Source organism: Hypanus sabinus, chromosome 21 (assembly GCF_030144855.1).
Source record: "Hypanus sabinus isolate sHypSab1 chromosome 21, sHypSab1.hap1, whole genome shotgun sequence".
Classification (NCBI taxonomy): Eukaryota; Metazoa; Chordata; class Chondrichthyes; order Myliobatiformes; family Dasyatidae; genus Hypanus; species Hypanus sabinus.
This window is the reverse complement of record NC_082726.1, coordinates 58,284,945-58,303,721: the sequence shown is the minus strand read 5'-3', so window position 1 is coordinate 58,303,721 and position 18,777 is coordinate 58,284,945. Positions and strand designations below refer to the sequence as shown.

The following is an 18,777-nucleotide window of genomic DNA, read 5'->3' as shown; positions in this document are numbered from 1 at the left end:
AAGGTATTAAGATACAGCAGTGTTATAACTGGACTAGATACTCCAAAAAGTGAGTTGAAAATTCACTTAAAAAATTGTAGTGTCATATTTATGATGGCAAGGTAAGAATGGGGCAGGTGCTGGGTGTGTGGTTTGTAAAATAGACCAAATCATATCATACATTTAACATAATCAGTAAAAGGAGTTTAAGTAGAAAGAGACTTACTTTTGCCAGAGGTTACTCTGGATATTTAAATTGCTATTGGAAAGTATAGTACATGCAGAATTACTCATTGAATTTAAAACATACTTAGATGTGTGTTTGAATCTGTGACTTAAAGGAACAGAAACTAGAAAGTGGGACAGATAATTCTTTGACCAAGTTTAGTCCAATGGTCTCTAGTAAAAATTCATAATTTGTTGTTGAGATTGAACTAAGCTACTCTGTACACGGTAGTAGAGAAACTCAGCTAACTATCCAGAGAGCATCAACTCTTCTGGTTATAGGCAGATATCTTGCATATATACCATGCAGATATCTTGCAGTACAATGTTTGCCCAGTTTTTAGAATTAGATGATAGCCTGAGGTTCAAAGTTCAAAGTAAATTTATTATCAAAGTACGAATATATTGGTATATATTACCTTTGAGATTTATTTTCTTGCGGGCATTCACAGTAGAACAACGAAATACAACAGAATCAGTGAAAAACTACACGCAGAGATGGACAATATGCGAAAGAAGACAAACTGCAAATACAAAAAAAATTAAATAAGAAATAATATTGAAAACATTAGTGTAGAGTCCTTGAAAGTGAGTACATAGGTTGAAATATGAACACAAAAGACGTAAAAATATAAAATTTGTTCTATTGTTACTACTTTTTTTTACTTTGACAGACAAAATAAAGGGCTGAAAAAATGTATGTTGTAATGTATGCTGAATTTTGATAGGAAATAAATGTAAAGTGGATTGGATTAGTGAATTTCTGTTTTCGCTCCAGTGTGATGTGCAAGTTTAAGGCAGGAGTTTGTCATGTGGCTTGTTGACAGCATGCTGGCATTTGACAAGTCCCTGACGTCCCATTTATCAAATAAATGGACGCGCCTTCCATGATCTATTCAAATTGAGTTCAATGCAGTCCAGTGTTAATGTTAAAGGCAGCCAACTCTGTTTAAATGTTACTGTAAATCTGATTTATGACTGGCATCTTTTAACTAGCAACCAAAAGACTAAACTTCTACCAATTCAGAAAAATGAAGCAAAAGGTTACAGTAAATTGCATAGAAATCCTGTAGATCAGGCAGAGGCAATAACATCTTAGTACTTGCTTCCTTATGCAATAGGTTGGTCAATTGACCCCTGTTTTATTTATTCAGGCTGTGATGGAGAATTCTTGGTAAACGCACATCTTACACATGCATGTTCACTCACACACAAACTTGCCTTATCATTCTGCTGTCATTGCAGTGGCAGGCTAGAGGAGATGCTGATTGGCCCTGTTCTATTTCTCCAAGACTGCTATGTGTAATTAGCTGCAAGAAAGCATGTAATTGATGAATCACATGGCACCCACTGGGCGCTAAACTGAGTGGATGTGCTCAGGCTGGCTTTATGGTGCTTTTCCCACCAAACACAGTGGAATATTCCATCTCCTTAGTAATGGGGAAGTGTAAATATGTATATGTTTTTGTATATTGTGTTTAAGGTAGATACTTCTATTTATTTTGTAATATGATTGTACTATATGATTGGGTGCATCATATTCTGATTCATGTGTAGTCTTCAGTTAACTTTGTGGGTGATTAAGTATGTCCTGGTGCCTAATAAATGGGGCTTGTCACCCTCAGTTTAAGAGAGAGATGGGGGCTGCCAGGAGTTCACACTAGACAAGAAAGAATATGTAGGGAGCTATTATTGCATTTTCTGCTAGGTATTTTTTTGAGCATATTGGCAGTTTTCTATTCGGTATTTTCACTAATTTTTATAAGTTTGGTTTTTGACACCTAAGCGACTCCAGCCATTTTACCTTTGATAATAACCCAGTCCAAAGTGCTCAAATCTTGTGTGATGTGCAGTTCTGTCACATGGCTGTTCTCTCCTTAAAATCTGCAAGTTAATGTGTAAAACTTCAAGTTATTAATGGAATATTAATTTATCATTAGATTCAATGTTAATCTTGCAATTCATTTAGTCTTTTCCTGAAGAACAAGAAAGGAATAAGAAAAGTTTAGAGGGAATCAGTCAACTGAAAGCAAATGGGACTAGCTTAAATGTGTATCTTAAATGGGATGGACAAATTATGCCAAAACCCTGTTTTTGCACTGTATTACCCACAGCTCTGGAAAAGAATGCTACCAGGATGTAAAGTGCTCTGAAAACATGCACTGGCAGAAGATATACATTTCTTAATTATTTAATTTCCATAATCCCACAGTTAATTTCCCTAATTCCTCCGTTTCCTAATGCCACATGTTTTTCTATCTCAATCTTGAGTAGAGAAGACTGAGTGGACTCGCTTTTGAAGCATATAGAATAGAGAACTCCAAAGTTATGACACATAGAGTGAAGACATTTCCTTTAATATCACCACAAAGGCTGGCTCCTTATCTGAGGCTATTTCAGGACACTGCAGATTCTACCCTGTTAAGCTCCTTTAAAAATTTTATATTTCACTAAGATCACCTCATTTTTTAAACTTTGGAAAATAAAAGCCCATTTTACTTCAGCGGATCCTGGACTGCAGACGTCAGTAACGAGTGCAGTTCTATTTAAGAAAACATAAGCACAGAAGATGAGTCAGTCTACAGGTATGATTGAAGCACAGAGGCCTTAGACCACTGCTCCCAACTCTCCTGCTGGTGAATATATAGTCTCCTGAAGATAAAACTGAAGACCTCAGAGCAAGACTGCAGTACCAGAGGGATATCAGGGGCTGCTATGTACTTTGCTTCACCGCCACCATTTTGGACGCAGCACTGCAGCCAATGGTTTTATCATTCTCTACAAAGACAGGACAGTTCAGTTCTTTTAAAGGTAGAGGAGGTGGATTGTGCTTTATAATTAACTCATCATGGTGCACAGATGTAGTGGTTCTGTCTCAATCCTGTTCACCCAACTTGGAAGATCGAGTAATCAAATGTTGCCCAGTTTAGAGAGTATTCTGCCATCGTCACAGTAGTAGCAGTATACATTCCACCTCAGGCCAACATTAGGCAGGCACTGGAGGTGTTGAGCTCCAGGATCAGCAGTCACAAACAAAACAGCACATCCGGATGCCTCTCCTATCATTGCGGGGAAGTCTCTGAACTACCGCCAACATATCATCTGTGGAACCAGAGGAGCCAACACACTTTGACCACTGTTATACCACCATCAAAATGCTTACTATGCCAACCCACGCCCAGACTTTGGGAAGTCCAATCTCCTAGCTGTACTTCTACTTTGGTGTCTAGGCAGAGACTAAAGACCACAGCACTAGTGTTGAGGACCAAGAAGGTATGGTAAAGGAGCATTTACAGGACTGCTTTGAAATCAGTGGGCTGTACAATATTCAGGGATTCACCTTCAAATCTGAATGAATATGTCACAATAATCACTGACTATATCAAACCTATGTGAATGAGTGTGTGCCTTTAAGAACATACAAGATATACCCAAACCAAAAGCCATGGATGAACCAGCAGATTCGTAGTCTGCTGAGGACTAGATCTGTGGCATTCAAGACTGGTGATTCAGAACTGTACGAGAAGCCCAGGTACAACCAGAAGGCTATTTCAAGAGCAAGAAAAAACAATTCTAATTGGTTAGAGACAGAATCAGATGCACGTCAGCTCTGGCAAGATTTGCAGGCCATCACTTCCTACAAAGCAAAACCAAATAACATGAATTGTTGTGATGCTTTACTCCCAGGGAAGGGAGAATAAAACTACACTTGTGTGAATCCTTGCAGCACCTGGGTGATCCTGAGGTTTCTGTTTTGGAAACCAACATCAGAATGCCTTTCAATAGTGTGAACCCTCACAAGGTGTCAGGCCCTGATTGTGTACCTGGCAGGATATTGAAAACTTGTGCCAACCAACTGGCAAGAATGTTCAAGGACATTTTCAGTGCTACAGTCGAAAGCTCCAACCCGCTTCAAAAGCGAGACAATCATACCAGTGTCCAAGAAGAATAGGGTGAACTGACTCAATCAACTATCATCCAGTTGCACTCACATCTGCTGTAATGAAGTGCTTTGAGAGGTTAGTCATGGCCAAAATCGACTCCTGCCTAAGCAAGGAACTGGACCTGCTAAAATTTGCCTATTGCCACAAGAAGTCTACAGTGGATGCAACATCCCTGGCTCGCCACTCAGCCTTGGATATCTCGGACAATAGTAACATGAATGTCAGGCTACTGTTTATTGATTACAGCTCAGTGGTCAACATAATTGTACCTTCAGTTCTAATCAATAAGCTCCAAAACTGAACCTTTGTACCTCCCTCTGCAACTGGATCCTTGACTTATCAGGAGACCACAGTCAGTGCAGATTGAAAATAACATCTTCTCCTCACTGACACTCAATAGTGTCACACCACAGGGATGTGTGTTTAATCCACTGCTCTATTCTCACTACACTCATGACAATGTGGCTAGGCATAGCTCAAGCACCATCTTTAAATTTGCCAATGACCTAACTATTATTGGTAGAATTTCAAATAGTGATGAGGAGGCGTACAGGAGCGAGATATACCAGCTGGTTAAGTGGTGTCAAAACAGCATCCTTGTACTCAATGTCAGTAAGACTGAGGAATTAATCATGAACTTCAGGAAGGGGAAGTCAAATGAACGCACTTCAGTCCTCATCGAGGAATCAGTAGTGGAAAGGGTGAGCAGTTTCATGTTCCTGGATGTCAACATCTCTGAAGATCTATCCTGGGCCCAGCATATCAATGCAATTACAAAGAAGGCATGGCAGTGGCTCTATTTCATTAGGAGTCTGAGGAGACTTGATATGTCACCAAATACTCTTGCAAATTTCTACGGATGTACTGGTGAGAATATTCTAACTGGTTGCATCACTGTCTGGTATGGATGGGCCACTGCACTGGACTGGAAAAAGCTGCAGAAAATTGTCAGCTCAGCCAGCTTCATTCTGGGTGCTAGGCTCCTCAGCATCCACGGCACTTTCAAAAGGCGATAGCTCAAAAAGGTAGCATCCATCATTTAAGAACCCTATCATCTAGTACATGCCCTCTTCTCATTGCTACCGTCAAGGAGGAAACACGAGAGCCTGAAGAAAGACTCAACATTTCAGGAACAGCTTCTTCCCCTCTGCCACCAGATTTCTCAATGGACAATGAACCCACACATTACCTCATTATTTTTTGCTCTTTTTGCACTACTTACTTAATTTATTTTTTAAATATATATTTACTGTAATTTATGGGGGGTTTATTATGTATTACAATGTACTGCTGCATATTGTTGCATTGTGAAATACGACATATTTCACAATGTATGCCAATGATATTAAACCTGGGTCTGATTCTGATTCCACATAGGTTAGTCCTTCAGCCCAGAAATGAATGCACTGATGTATCCATTCTAAAGCAAGTATCACCTTCCTTGAGTAAAGAACCACAACAATTTTCTTGTTTTGGTTTTGCCTAAGTCTAAATCTTTGCCTGCCACAAGACATCCTTTCCTTACTATAAAGTCCTCTTATAATAACATTCCTTTTGTCTTCCACATTGCTTGCTATATTAGCAGAATAACCTTATGTTTCATATATAAGTACACATGAATCCATTTGATCCACAATATTTATTAGTTTCTTTAAAATTCTGCTTTAGGCGGACTTCCAAAGTGACTAATTGCTTGCCAGTATTCTGCAGCTTATTTTTGCATATAGCTTTGTGTAACATCTTTCAATTTTGTAGTCTTAAAAACGGCAGAGATTTTTTTTAATATTAGTTTTATCTGCTATATGTACCAAAACATACAGTGAAATGCATTGATTTGCATCAACTCAAATCAGTGAGGATTGTGCTAGGCATTACGGTGCAAACATCACACGCCCATAACTCACTAATCCTAACCATACATCTTTAGTACATGGGAGGAAACCAGAGCACTGAGAAGAAACCATGTAGTCATGAGGAAAATGTACAAACTCCTTCCAGACAGTGGCCAGAATAGAACCCCAATCAGTGATCACTGGCATTGTAAAGCATTGCATTAACTACTTACTACGCTGACATGCCCTCGACTAATATTTTAAAAAGAAAAAAGGATAATATAACAAAAAATATGGCCTATAAATAGGAGAATTCTGTGTTGCTGCATGAGCTTTCTTGGCAAATTGCATGTCCTAATTGATTAATTTGCATCTCTAGGTTATTAACCAAATTGTAGTCATTGCTGTTTGAAGAGGAATGTACGTATTCGGCAGCCACTTTGCCTGCCACCAAATCCAAACACAATCAGATGTTTTGATCTGCTAACTGAGCCAGAGGTATCTCTCTGATTCTATGGAACTTAGTGCTGGATCATGAAAGAGTCCACTACTGATCTCTTGAAAATTGGCCATGGATAGTTGTCTAATTCAGATAAGTGTCTCAGTGGGTATACACAGGATGTACAATAACCTGACTTCCCCACAATTGTTAGCAGGGTGAAATATTCAGTTGTCACAACCATAATGAGTAAATACAGAATCTGTAACTAGAGGATTGAGAACTAGCTAAGGAAAACACTGCTGGTAATAACAGTGAAAGAACAGTATTGTGAAAATGATGAGGCCACTGGGAGTTGCACTTTCATTGAAGATCTTCACTTAGGGGCTTTCTTAATGGCCAGTGTAGCTTCCTGTGAGGAAACACGCTTCGCAAAATGACCTTCTAGCTCATTTTACTTTTGTGATTCCCATAGGTCATGTTGAGAAAGCGACTTGAGTGCACATCGAGCAAAGATGTGCCTGTTCTTCAGGAATGCTGGATGTGGCTGACTTTTCCCTAAAGGTTATGCCACAAGATCTGGGTTCAGAACTGGAGTACCAAGTAGTATTTAGTAATTGGTTGGCAATTGGTAATTTATTTATTATGTATTTAGAGCTGCAGCGTGGTTACAACAAGCCCAATTACACCCAGGTGACCTCCAATGTAGGAGGAAATCAGAGCACCTGGAGGATTCTTAAACAGTCATGGGGAGTTCATACAAGCTCCTAGAGACAACAGCGGAACTAAACCCAGATCACTGGCACTGTAATATTCTTACACCAGCTGCTACACTACCATGTTGCCTCTGTGTTATTGCCTCACAGATACAGTGGAATACATTAGTATGCATACCATCCAAGTAGATCATTCCTTGCAGAAATACATTGAGGTGGTACAAAAGGGTAAACAATAACGGAATGCAGAGTATAGTATTACAGAGAAAGTGCAGTGCAAATAGATGCAACTGACAAATAAGGTGATGAGCTAGACTGAGAGATCAAGAATTTATCTTGATCATATAAAAAGTTTGTTCAAGATTCTTGTAACTGCGGAATAGAAGCCCTCCAATTGGGCCTGCTGTTACATGTTCTCAAGCTTTTGTATCTGCTGCCCAATGGAACAGGGAGAAGAAAGAATGACTAGGGTGAGAGCAGTCCCTGACCACATTGACTGATTTCCCAAGGTAACAGAAATCTTAAACAGAGTCAATGGTGGGGAGGCTGGAGTGAGTAATAGACTGGGCTGCATTCGCAACATTCATGGGAAAAGCCCATGAGAGGTACAAGTGCTCTGGACCATGCCTGGCAACAAACCATTTTGTTTTTGAAGTTCCAAGTTGATCCTCCCATCAGGAGCCAGAAGTATCAGCCCAATTTTCACGCTCCTGAGGTGAAATAAGGCCTGTTCTTGCTGCCATAAAGTTCAAAGTAAATTTATTATAAAAGTGTGCATATGTCAGCATATGCTACCCTGAGTTTCATTTTCTTGAAGGCATTCAGAGTAGAACACAGAATCAATGAAAAACTACACACAAAGACTGATAAACGACCAATGTGCAAAAGAAAACAATCTGTGCAAATAAAATAATCATCGTAATAGTAAATAATAAGTAAATAAATAATACTGAAAACATTGAGTTGTAGAGTCCTTGAAAGTAAGTCCATAAGTTATGGACCATAGATGGTTAAGGAACCATCTAGAATTTAATGTGTAATTTTAATCTCCCTATAGGATATTCTGCACAAGAAGGGAGTGTATTGAAGATTTATTAAACTGATTTCTGAGTTGGCAAGACTGACACATGAGGAGAGATTGTATCAAGCTGGCCTAAATTCACTGAATTTAGAAGAAAGACAGTCTCGCATAATCCTATAAAATTTTCACAGGACCCCAAACTGCCTAGGTACAGATAGATCCCTTTGTGGCCTCCTCTACATCAGTGAGACCCAACATAAATTGGGGGAACCTTTTTGTTGAGCAACTTTGCTCTGTCTGCAACAGGCAAGGTTTCACTGTGGCCAGCCATTTTAATTCCACTCCCCATTCCCATTCTGAATGTCGATCCATGGCTTCCTCTACTGCCACGATGAGGCATGTCATATTCTGTCTGGATAGCTTCCAGGCAGCATGAACATCAGTCTCTCTCATTTCTGGTAATTTTCCCCTTGCCCCCTTCACTCTTTTTCTTTTCCCCATTCTGGCTTCCTCTCACCCCTTCCCTTCTCCTCACCCATCTCATTCCTTCATGCCCCTTCTTCCCTTTCTCCCATGGTACACTCACCTCTTCTATCAGATTCCTTCTCCTTCAGCCCTTTACCCTTTCCACCAATCACCTCCCAGCTTCTTTCTTCATCCTGCTACCCCACCCACTCACCTTCCCCCTTACCTGACTTCACCTATTTGAACTCAGTTTGCCAGTTTGAACTCATTTCCCTCCCTCCACCTTCCTACTCTAGCTTCTTTCCCCTTCCTATCCAGTTCTGATGAAAGGTATCATCCCAAAACATTGACTGTTAATTCCTCTCCTTAGATGATGCCTGACCAGGTGATTTCTTCTAGCATTTTGTGTGTGTTACTCTGAATTTCCAACATCTGTGAAATTTCTCATGTTTGGAAGTTCCCAGTGGCTGAGGAGAACAGAACCAGGATTGTATTCCAGGATACTAGTATGCTACTCTGCCTTGGACAGTCCAAAACCCACTGTGAAACAAGAGAAGTTGGGCATGGGGCCACTGAACTCATCCCATAAAAACCCAATGCTACAGAAACACTAAAAGAAACTGCAAGGATCTCATCTCTGGGAGAGGAAAGATCTTCAGTGGGCAGTTGATAATTTGAAAGACACAGAGAATTCTGGTGAGATGTTATCAGTGACCTTTGCTCCAATAGGGGTAATGGGTTTAAGAAGAGAAACAATGCAAGTATGTTATTTAGAAAGGAGACCAGGAGAATTTTGTTTTCCAGTGAGAGGATGGTGAACCTGTGGAATTCTCTGCAACAGGAGGCAGTGGAAGACAAATTATTAAATGCCTTCAAAAAGGAGATTGATATGCACTCACTGGCCACTTCATCGTACACCTAATAAAGTGGCCACTGGGTGTACGTTTGTGGTCTTCTGCTGCTGTAGCTCATCCATTTCAAGATTAGACATGGGCATTCAGAGATGCTCTTCTTCATACTATTGTTATAACACATTGTTATTGAATTTAGTGTCACCTTCCTGTCAGCTTGAACCAATATGACCATTCTCTGACTTTTCGCATTAACAAGGGGTTTTGGCCCACACAACTACTGTGCTGGATGTTCTTTGTTTTTTGCACCTTTCTCTGTAAACTTGAGAGACTACTGTGCATGAAAATCCCAGGAGATCAACAGTTTCTGAGATACTCAAACCACCCTGCCTGGCATCAACAATAATTCCATTCTGATGTTTGGTCTGAACAACAACTGAACTTCTTGACCATGTTTACATACTTTTGTGCATTGGGTTGCTGTCACATGATTGGCTGATTAGATGTTGTATTAACAAGCATTTGTACCAGTGTACCTAATAAAGTGGCCACTGAGTGTATTTCTCAATACTAAAGGAATCAAAAGGGATTGGGTGGAGGTGGGATAATGGCATAGCCCATCAAACCACTGCATGTACTTGTTTTACAGTGACTGCGATGAAGAGTTTGAGACCATGGCACTGCTCAGCTTTGAACTAGTGAATTTCCACACAGCCTGGCAGCTCAGGGATACTGAAAACTTCCACACAATTGCCTTGTGGTTGTGCTTTAGCTTTTACCCAGACATGCAGTTGTGTAGTTCAAGAGCTGAAGTTACCATATTCATTGTGGTAGCCCGTTAAGGGAAATGTAAGAGTAACAATGATATCTTGTTAACAATCATGCTAACTGAATAGTGTCTTATTCTGGCAAGCATTTAACCAACTATTTTATTTTAAGGGAACACAAAAGCACAAGTCATTCAAGCCTGTTGCATCAGTGATATCAAAACTAATCCTAATGATGCCTGCCCACCTTGACTCCAGGTTTCTTAAAAACTTGGGGAAGAGCAGTATTTCTTTCTTGAATTTAAAAAAATACTTGAGCTACCATCAGCTTTTTATCATCAGTCCACCAAACCTTTCTGTTTTAGAAGTGTTGCCTAACTCACCCTGCATTGTTTGGCCTTGTTCTAAATTTCCCATTAGCTTTTAGAAATATTTTTGATCCTTGAATTCCTTTCAAAATTCCATATCAAACTATCCCTAAACCTTCTGCATTCCAAAGAGTATCATGCTAGTGTTATGCTGAAGTACCGGGGACATTGTGCTATCTATTAATAATGTAGGATAAATGTTTCTTTCTCTCCAAATCTACACTGGTATGCAGTTCCATGGAAACCAGGTCCATTCCTCATTGATCCATTTGTGTGTATTTAAACAGTGATGGTTCATAGGCTACTCCACAGGAAGGGACATGGTAAAGTCCCTGGGTAGGTTTTGCTTCCCACCAGGCAAATAGTGTCATTTCTTTTCTGAAATGAGCCAATTCGGAGAAAGTGTTCAATTGAAGCTAGGCACTATGACCAAAGTAGTTAAGCATCAATTCAATCAGTCTATGTACCAGCTGAATTGAACAGACCTCAACGACCCTAACCCTACCTCAGCAATGGAACACCACAGACCACCTCTGCATACTATAGACTTGTCCATATTGTAGCTTTGTTTATTGTGCCAAGGTCTTGACTTTGCATTCTTTTCTCCCCCTCTCTATTCACTGTCTTGTGTATAATTTATATTCTGTGTGTTGTCTGCTATGCTGTTTCAAGCAAGATTTTCATTGTATCTGTACCTTCCTGTACTTGTTTACATGATAATAAGCTCAACTTGACATTTAAAGTATAAAAGTCTCTGGGTTAGACTTTAACCTGCATCTTCCTGATCGACAAAAAATCCTTTCCTTTATATTTTGCAGATGTGTAAATCTTGAGCAACACACACAAAATGCTAGAGGAACTCAGCACTGGTATGCAGGGCAATAAGCAGTTGACGTTTCAAGCTAAGACCCTTCATTAAGTCTCAGCCAAAATCATCAATTGTTTATTCCCTGCATAGATGCTGCCTGACTCGCTGAGTTCCTCCAGAATTTTGCGTGTGTGTTGCTTCCCTTTATATAATTTCTTTAACATAGGAAACCATTTTAAGGTTCATAAGAGTTAATACCTGGCCACATCATAATGAGGTGGCTATGACTGAGTATGACATCAATGAATTCTCATAAAGTTGGCCTATGAGACTAGAAGGAAAAACTCTCCACTGGCTGGAGTCAAGCCTCCTACTGAGAAAAATAGTTCCAGCCCCAGATATTGCTGCCAGAGATTGTCAGGGCAGTGTCCCAGGGCAACTTTCTTTAGCTGCTTCATCAGTAACCTTTTCTCCATCTTAAGGTCAGAAACTTGTTCAGTTCATTTTGAAGCTCCTCAGATGACCAAGTTATCCATGTCCAATGCAGCATCTCCAGCTAGAAAGAGGCAAAATATTCCCATATTAAATTTATCCTGGAGTTACTTGTGACTGAGATTTAATGAACTAACTATGTGGATGCTGCAGCTACTCAGACAAGTCAGAGACTGTGCATTCTGAAGCAAACAGAGTATGGGTCAGTGGTATGACACTAATCCTCCTTTGTACAGATGAGTGCAGCTCCAGCAACATTCAAAAGTTCATTGCTCTCCTAAACAAATCTCTACATTGGAACTTTACCCATCTTCCAAAGTGTTCATTTCATTCACCACGACCACAATCTGCTGTCTACAAGCTTAATATGGCTACCTGTCTAACCCAACAGCATTTCCCAAACCCATCATATTTAAAAGAGCAAGGACAGCAGGAATATCAGACCAATGCTAGCTGCTGTTCCCTTACAAACCACCCACCCTCTTGACTTAGAAATATATCACCTTTCCTTGATTATTGCAGAATTATTACCTTTGTACCACTTGCCTAAAAGCATAGCGCCTTACCTATCAGGACAGCATTGGTTTAAGAGGGTGTTTTATCACCACCTACTTGCGTGAAATTAGAAATATTGCTCACCTTGTCACTGTCCACATCTCTTGTTTCAATTAAAAGCATGTATGAGATAGTGGGGCAGGTGTTCAATTGCTCAGTGAAGGAGCAAGACTTTAAGAAACATTCTAAAGGAGGAGAGAGAGTCTGAGGATTAGTGGGGAAAAGCCGGAGTTTCAGCAAGAGTGCAACAAAAAGGCAAAAGTAGGCTGCTTACATCAATGTTAGCATAGTTTGTGTGATAAATCCAAGTAAAGATTGTAACTTTGTATTTAACTTAATTTTCGGACATTAAATAATGATCTCTCTGAAAGGAACATACTTTTTAAAAAAGACTGTTCAAAGTAACTGCACATTCTGAAACCTACTATTTAAAAATGCCACACCAATTCTTAATTAACTAAAAAGTCACTTCTTTAAAATAAAGTTCTGTAGTGTAACTCTTGAACTTTAATAGGATACTTTTACTCATTTGTTTCTTTTTCCCTAATTTTTTTACTGATATTTATAAAAACCTTGCATTAATAGAATGTCTATCATGGTCTCAGGATATCCCCAACCCTTTACAGGCAATTAAGTACTTTTGAAGTGCATTCACCGTTATAATGAAGGAAACATGGTAGCCAATTTGTGCACAGCTAGCCCCCATAAATGACTTTTAATAACATCCAGATAATCTGTTCTAGCAATGCTTGTTGAAGGATAAATAGTGTGCCAGGTAAAAATGTTGTTTTTCTTCAAAATAGTGATCTTTTATATCCATGTACACGAGAGAAACAAAATGTAGAGGGTGTATGTTTCTGAAAAATTGAATGCTTGAACCTATACACCTTTAAGTTTTTTCTGGTGAATGTTTGCTGCTGAATTATAATTTCATTCTTTCCCGTGATAACTGCCAGCATTTCCGTTCACCACCCCCCCCCCCCCACCAACTTGACGGTGGGATGTTGCTATGCCACCTGACCCTGTCTCAACTCAGTAAACACAGTGTTTGTTTTCCAACTGATTAAGAGAACAGATCTTGCCTGTTTTTTCTTCTTTCCTTTGGAATCTTCTGTACTCACTTTGAATTTCTATCGTTTTGCAGTGCTCTTTAACATCTAACTGTAAATCACAACTTGGTCAATCTTCAGTGACTTGCACAGTATGCAGTGTTAAGTCGTGTGTCACATATTGTTGCTCGCAATATTTTACAACCCTTGGCAGCAGGTCTTGTGCTCGTGCCTAAAACTTGGATTTGTTTACTTGCATTCTTACAACTCAAGTACATGATCGGTGGGCCCGTATATTCTGCAGCAGCTGTTAAAAGTCCTTTGAAAGAAATCTTGTAAAACCCTGAAATTTATGTTGTCACAGGCTCCTTTGTTTCATGCAGCACCTCTGGCTTTAATTTGGGTAGTAGTCAATGTGAGTGCTTGCGCCTGGAAAGCTTGTGCTTTGCCAATGCACAATTTACAATCCCGAGCTGCAGTTTTACTGCTCCTTGAGGCCTGGCCCTGCCTACCTCCCAGGCTGAAGAAAGGCTGTTCCTGGGGAATTTATGTTTCCTTATTGTTCACTAGTAATCAACCTAACCTGGGAGTGATTTGATTTTAATATCAGTTAGTTGAATTTAATGACTTGATTGAAAAGGTTCTGTACGACTAACAGGATGTGGACACAGCAAGGTTCCATTAGTGGTATTGCTTCATTTCTTAATGTGCACAAGTCTCTCTGTAAACTTGGCCTGCTTTATGACAAGTCCCATTAGTCTAAACAGTCTTACTCTTGGACTCTGCTAAGCTGATGAGAGAAGTGATAAGAAAAACGAATGGCGACATCTCTGGAATTTTTTTGAAGTGATTTTAAGCTTTCTTTCCCTCCTCCCCCCACCCCAACCCTAACACCACCCCCATCCTCCCACACCACCTACTTTCTAATGCTGCTGGTTTTTTAACACAGACTGCTGTGGATTCTCTGTAAGTCACAGGGATGGCTGTACCCAGTGTTCCATATGCAGAAAACTGATGCTATATTTGGTAGGTTGAGAGGGAAGGAGCAGAAGTTTAATTGGGTGCCTCTTTGACTTCTGAGACCAAGGCTATTCATGCATCATTAGGTTCGGTCAACTTGGCTGCTAAAAGGTTGGGGGAAGGGATACTAGAAAGTTTTCTTTCAGGTTCAGGAAGGTCATTTTTTCTGAAAGAAGTCATAAAATGTATATCAAATAATCCAAAAGGGGTGAATTCTTTTGCAGGCTTTTTCACAGAATCGTTTGACTACTTCTGCACATTCCTCTTAAGCCTATGAAATAGTACAGGTGTACTGCATACAAGCAGCTCAGAATTCCACTTGAAGTCTAATCAATGACTTGTACAGATTCACTGTCATATTATTTTGCTCACTCTTCAAAATCCTATTTCCCAATGATATTTCTGCAATTCTGATTTTAAAAGACAGTTAAAATTAAAACCTTAAACACTTTACTTATAACATGCACTACAAGAAAAAAGATGGGTAATGTTCCACTTGACTGCTATCAAACAACTGCAAGCACATTTACTATATAGAGGTTATCAAGTAAGAGTTGAAACACATCAGCTCTTCGGCTGTAATAAGTAAAGTATACTTGGCATCAAAAATCACTCAATTGTTCTATATTATTGTGCAGAAATTGGGATCACATTCTGTAAGGAGTTTGTATGTTCTCCCCATAACCCACATGGGTTTCCTCCAGGTGCTACAGTTTCCTCCCACGTTCTAAAGATATATACATTAGTAGGTTAATTGGTCTTATGGCGTAATTGGCCGGTCCAGACTTGTAAAACTGGAAGGGCCTAATACCATGCTGAATCGCTATAAATAAATATCTGGACATCCTGAAATCTTGAATTGCCCATTTTTCCATTTGATTGTGAATCCTTTCAACAACAGTTCAAAGCTGTTTACAGTTCGCACTTGTAAAGCAATTAGTGACTGATCAATTTAAGGTGGCTCTCAATTCTCTTGGTAAATAGGTAGGTGAAGAGACTGAATGTTTTTGGAACAATGCAGTATATGTAATAACTGGACATTAGTAATAACAAATATTAACTTTCTCCATTGTTCTCCCTATTGTTTTCTAAGCTCAATTTCTTGTTGGGGTAAAATCTGAAAATGCTGTAAGTTCTCAGTTCAGGCAACATTTGTGGGGAAAGAGCCAGAATTAATGTGGACAGGAGACTGCAGTTGCTGAAATCTGGAGCATCAAACAATCTGCTGGTGGAACAAGGTGGGTCGAGCAGCATCTGTAGGAAGGAAAGAAACTATCAATGTTTCAGATCAAAACCATGTATCATTGATAAAAACCACCTTCACCCCGCCCCCCCACAGATGTTGCCTGACCCACTGGGTTCCTCAAGCAAGATGTTTGTCGCAGATCCTTCATCAGAATTCTTGTGAGGTCATTTCTTGGAGTCTAAGCAAGAATCTAGTAGTTCACAGAAGGAGCCATCGTTTCTGAATGACCTAGAAAATGTGTCCTTCTGATATTTGACTGTGCAAAGCATCACATCTTTCCAACTAGTTCCCACCTGACAGGTGAATTTCCAACATATTATAGAATAGTAATCAAGACTAGGAAAATTGACTAATTTTCCATACCTCAGCCAGGAGTATACTTTCTGCTGCAAATGCTTTTCATTGCCCAGGGCTCCCTTGTTATTGCACTACAGAATGGGACATTCCAGAGCAGTTTCCTCATGTGACCTTTGACTTTTCTCCATCGAAGCGGTCAGTTGGAGGTAACCACTTCCCTACTCTGGCATCTGTGTTATCTCGTTTCCCATTTTGTTGCCTTTGACACTGTGCTAAACACTATAAAGTAATGACACACCCACTTGCAATTGTGTGGTCTACTGATCTGTCCTATCTTTTTTCATAAAGCAGTAACACAAAGGGTTTACACATGACAGGCAGCACACTCAAAGGGATACATATTGTCAAAGAACTCATGAGTTGAAGTAAAGGTAAAAGGAAAAAATTGGAAATCTGATATAAAAGTAGAAATATACAGATAGGCAAATTGGTTGCAAAGCTCACAGCAGAAATTACTGTGTGTAGTTTCCCTGCTTTCATTCTGTATGTCATCATACCAGGAGTTTTTTAAATAGTTAATATATTGTGGTCACATGGGAAGCTGAAACTGTATGCGGTGCTCCAGATGTTGTCTCGCCAATGCCCTGTATAACTGAAGCATAACCTACTTTGATAATCAGTTCCTCCAGCAATGTATGGTAACATTTTGTAACATTTTGGCCGTACCTGCATACTATCTGTTTTCAAATCATGCACAAGCACAGATCCCTCTGCAAACTCTCACCATTTAGGTAATACTCACTTCTAATTTTGTCATATTTTCTACACTGTGAGGCTGTCTGCAATATGAGAAATGGCCGCACATAAGGGTTCCTGTCTAGCTCAAGCCAAGGGGCTGGGAAGACGGAAAACAGAGGCACTATTGCAATACTCCTCATGGACGAGCTTAATTACACTATGATGTGTATATAATAAATCTGGCATTTGAAGTTTGTATTGAGGAAAGTTAGCAAAAGAATGTCTCAGGAACTTAACATGAACAGGAAGATTACACAGACTTGATTTTTAGTGTGTTTGTATATTATAAATTCTGTCATTAAATGGTTTTTTGATGATTTTATGAACACCTTCCTTTCTGTCAGGTAACAGTGCAGTCAGGGCGCCACCCTACAGTCCTTCAGAAGCTCTGCCAGCTGCCTTTTCAATACTTCAGTGACCAGGGTTTAATCAAAGTCCTGTTCCCAACACTGATCACAGCTTGTTACAACAACTCGCAGAACAAAGTTATCCTAGAGCAGGAAATGAGCTGTGTCTTGCTTGCCACCTTTATCCAGGTAAATCTGTGTAAACTCCTACTTTGTCCCGCTTTATAATTGATCCTTGCTTTAGGGTAGCATGAACTATTAATGCTTATTCCTGCACTGTTAAAGACCGGGTACGGATGCCATTAGGCAAAACCAGCCAGGGCTCTAGTTGGTGTTCCATCGTCACAGTGAGCAAACAATTAACAGTGGGTTCCCATTTCCATTCAATGCCTCCTGACTCTCTTTGGAAATTTCACATGAACGAACATCTGGCGAAAACCGGCAAACCATTTTGAGCTGTCCTCTGTGTTGTGGCTTCGATGAGGGAAATGGACAGTCAATATTTCGGGTTCAGAACCTTCATCAGGCCTGTTAAACTGTGCCTGTTGCTCTTTTATGTTAATTATATCAGTGGTTGTGCTCCCTCAAGTATGTGGATAGCAGGAATGGACAGAATAGAAGTAAAAAGATATGAATAAAAAATATCTAGAATGAATAAAATGACAAAATTGTGTGTGTTTTTATCTTCTATAGGATTTTGCACAGAGTTTGAGTCAGACTGACAAACCATCACACCAGGCGGGTGAGTATCCAAGATTTCTTCTCAACTTGCCCCCTGTTTACAACAACATTAACTTTAACAATTCCATTCTATCTTCTCATTTCAGCAGGAGCCGCTTGTAGTCAAGATTACCTTGAGTTCTCAAACAGATTTCCCCGTGAGATGTGGGAAGATGCCCGTAAATTCTTTCTGCAGAAAGAGCCAGTTTGCTAAGAGGAAAGGGTATTCGATACCACACAAAATATTTGTTTAAATGTTAGTCTTGTAACTCATTCAGTGATATTATGTTCTAGGACATACTCATTTGATTTGCACAAACTGTATATATTACCTGGTGTATATAAGATCTTCATCATAATCACTTGACAATTTTTTAAGTGAATCTTTCTAGCTTGTGTGCATAGAGAATAATTTGTTTTGTTTTTGTTTGTTAGAAGATATAGCAGTCCCTTTAGGATTGTATTAATTAATTTATTTATTAGAAGTCAGTTGGTGGCTCAAATATTCTGACACAATAAAATTATTTATTTTCATCTGCATCAATATGCATTGTTGAAAATGTGTTTATTTTCATACACTTTAGTTCTCAAACAGTTTAACTTAATACAATGATATAATGTGACTTAATATAAGAAAGTAGTCTTGTGAAAAAGTCTGAACTTGTGAAATTTGACTATGACCTCTGAATTGTTAGTTGTGTGCGGTAGACACCATTATACGATGTTCCTGCCATCATAAGAAGATCCATTGGTTTGTAGTAACCATTTGAGGCAAATTCTGTCATGGTATATTGGATTTTGGAGAGCAGCATGGTAACGAAGCGGTTAAAATAATGCT

General features: G+C 39.4%; 1 protein-coding gene across 2 annotated transcripts in view; it reads left to right on the top strand.

The window, feature by feature from the left end:
- scaper (S-phase cyclin A-associated protein in the ER) overlaps window positions 1-18,483 on the top strand; it is a 325,667-nt gene extending 307,184 nt beyond the window's left edge. For both annotated transcript variants that reach the window (XM_059946644.1, XM_059946645.1), the window contains 3 exons: window positions 17,217-17,408; window positions 17,913-17,961; window positions 18,047-18,483. In XM_059946644.1, the coding sequence (XP_059802627.1) occupies window positions 17,217-17,408; window positions 17,913-17,961; window positions 18,047-18,153 (348 nt within the window). In that variant the 3' untranslated portion in view covers window positions 18,154-18,483. The remainder of the gene's footprint in view (window positions 1-17,216; window positions 17,409-17,912; window positions 17,962-18,046) is intronic.
- The last annotated feature ends 294 nt before the right edge of the window (window positions 18,484-18,777 follow it).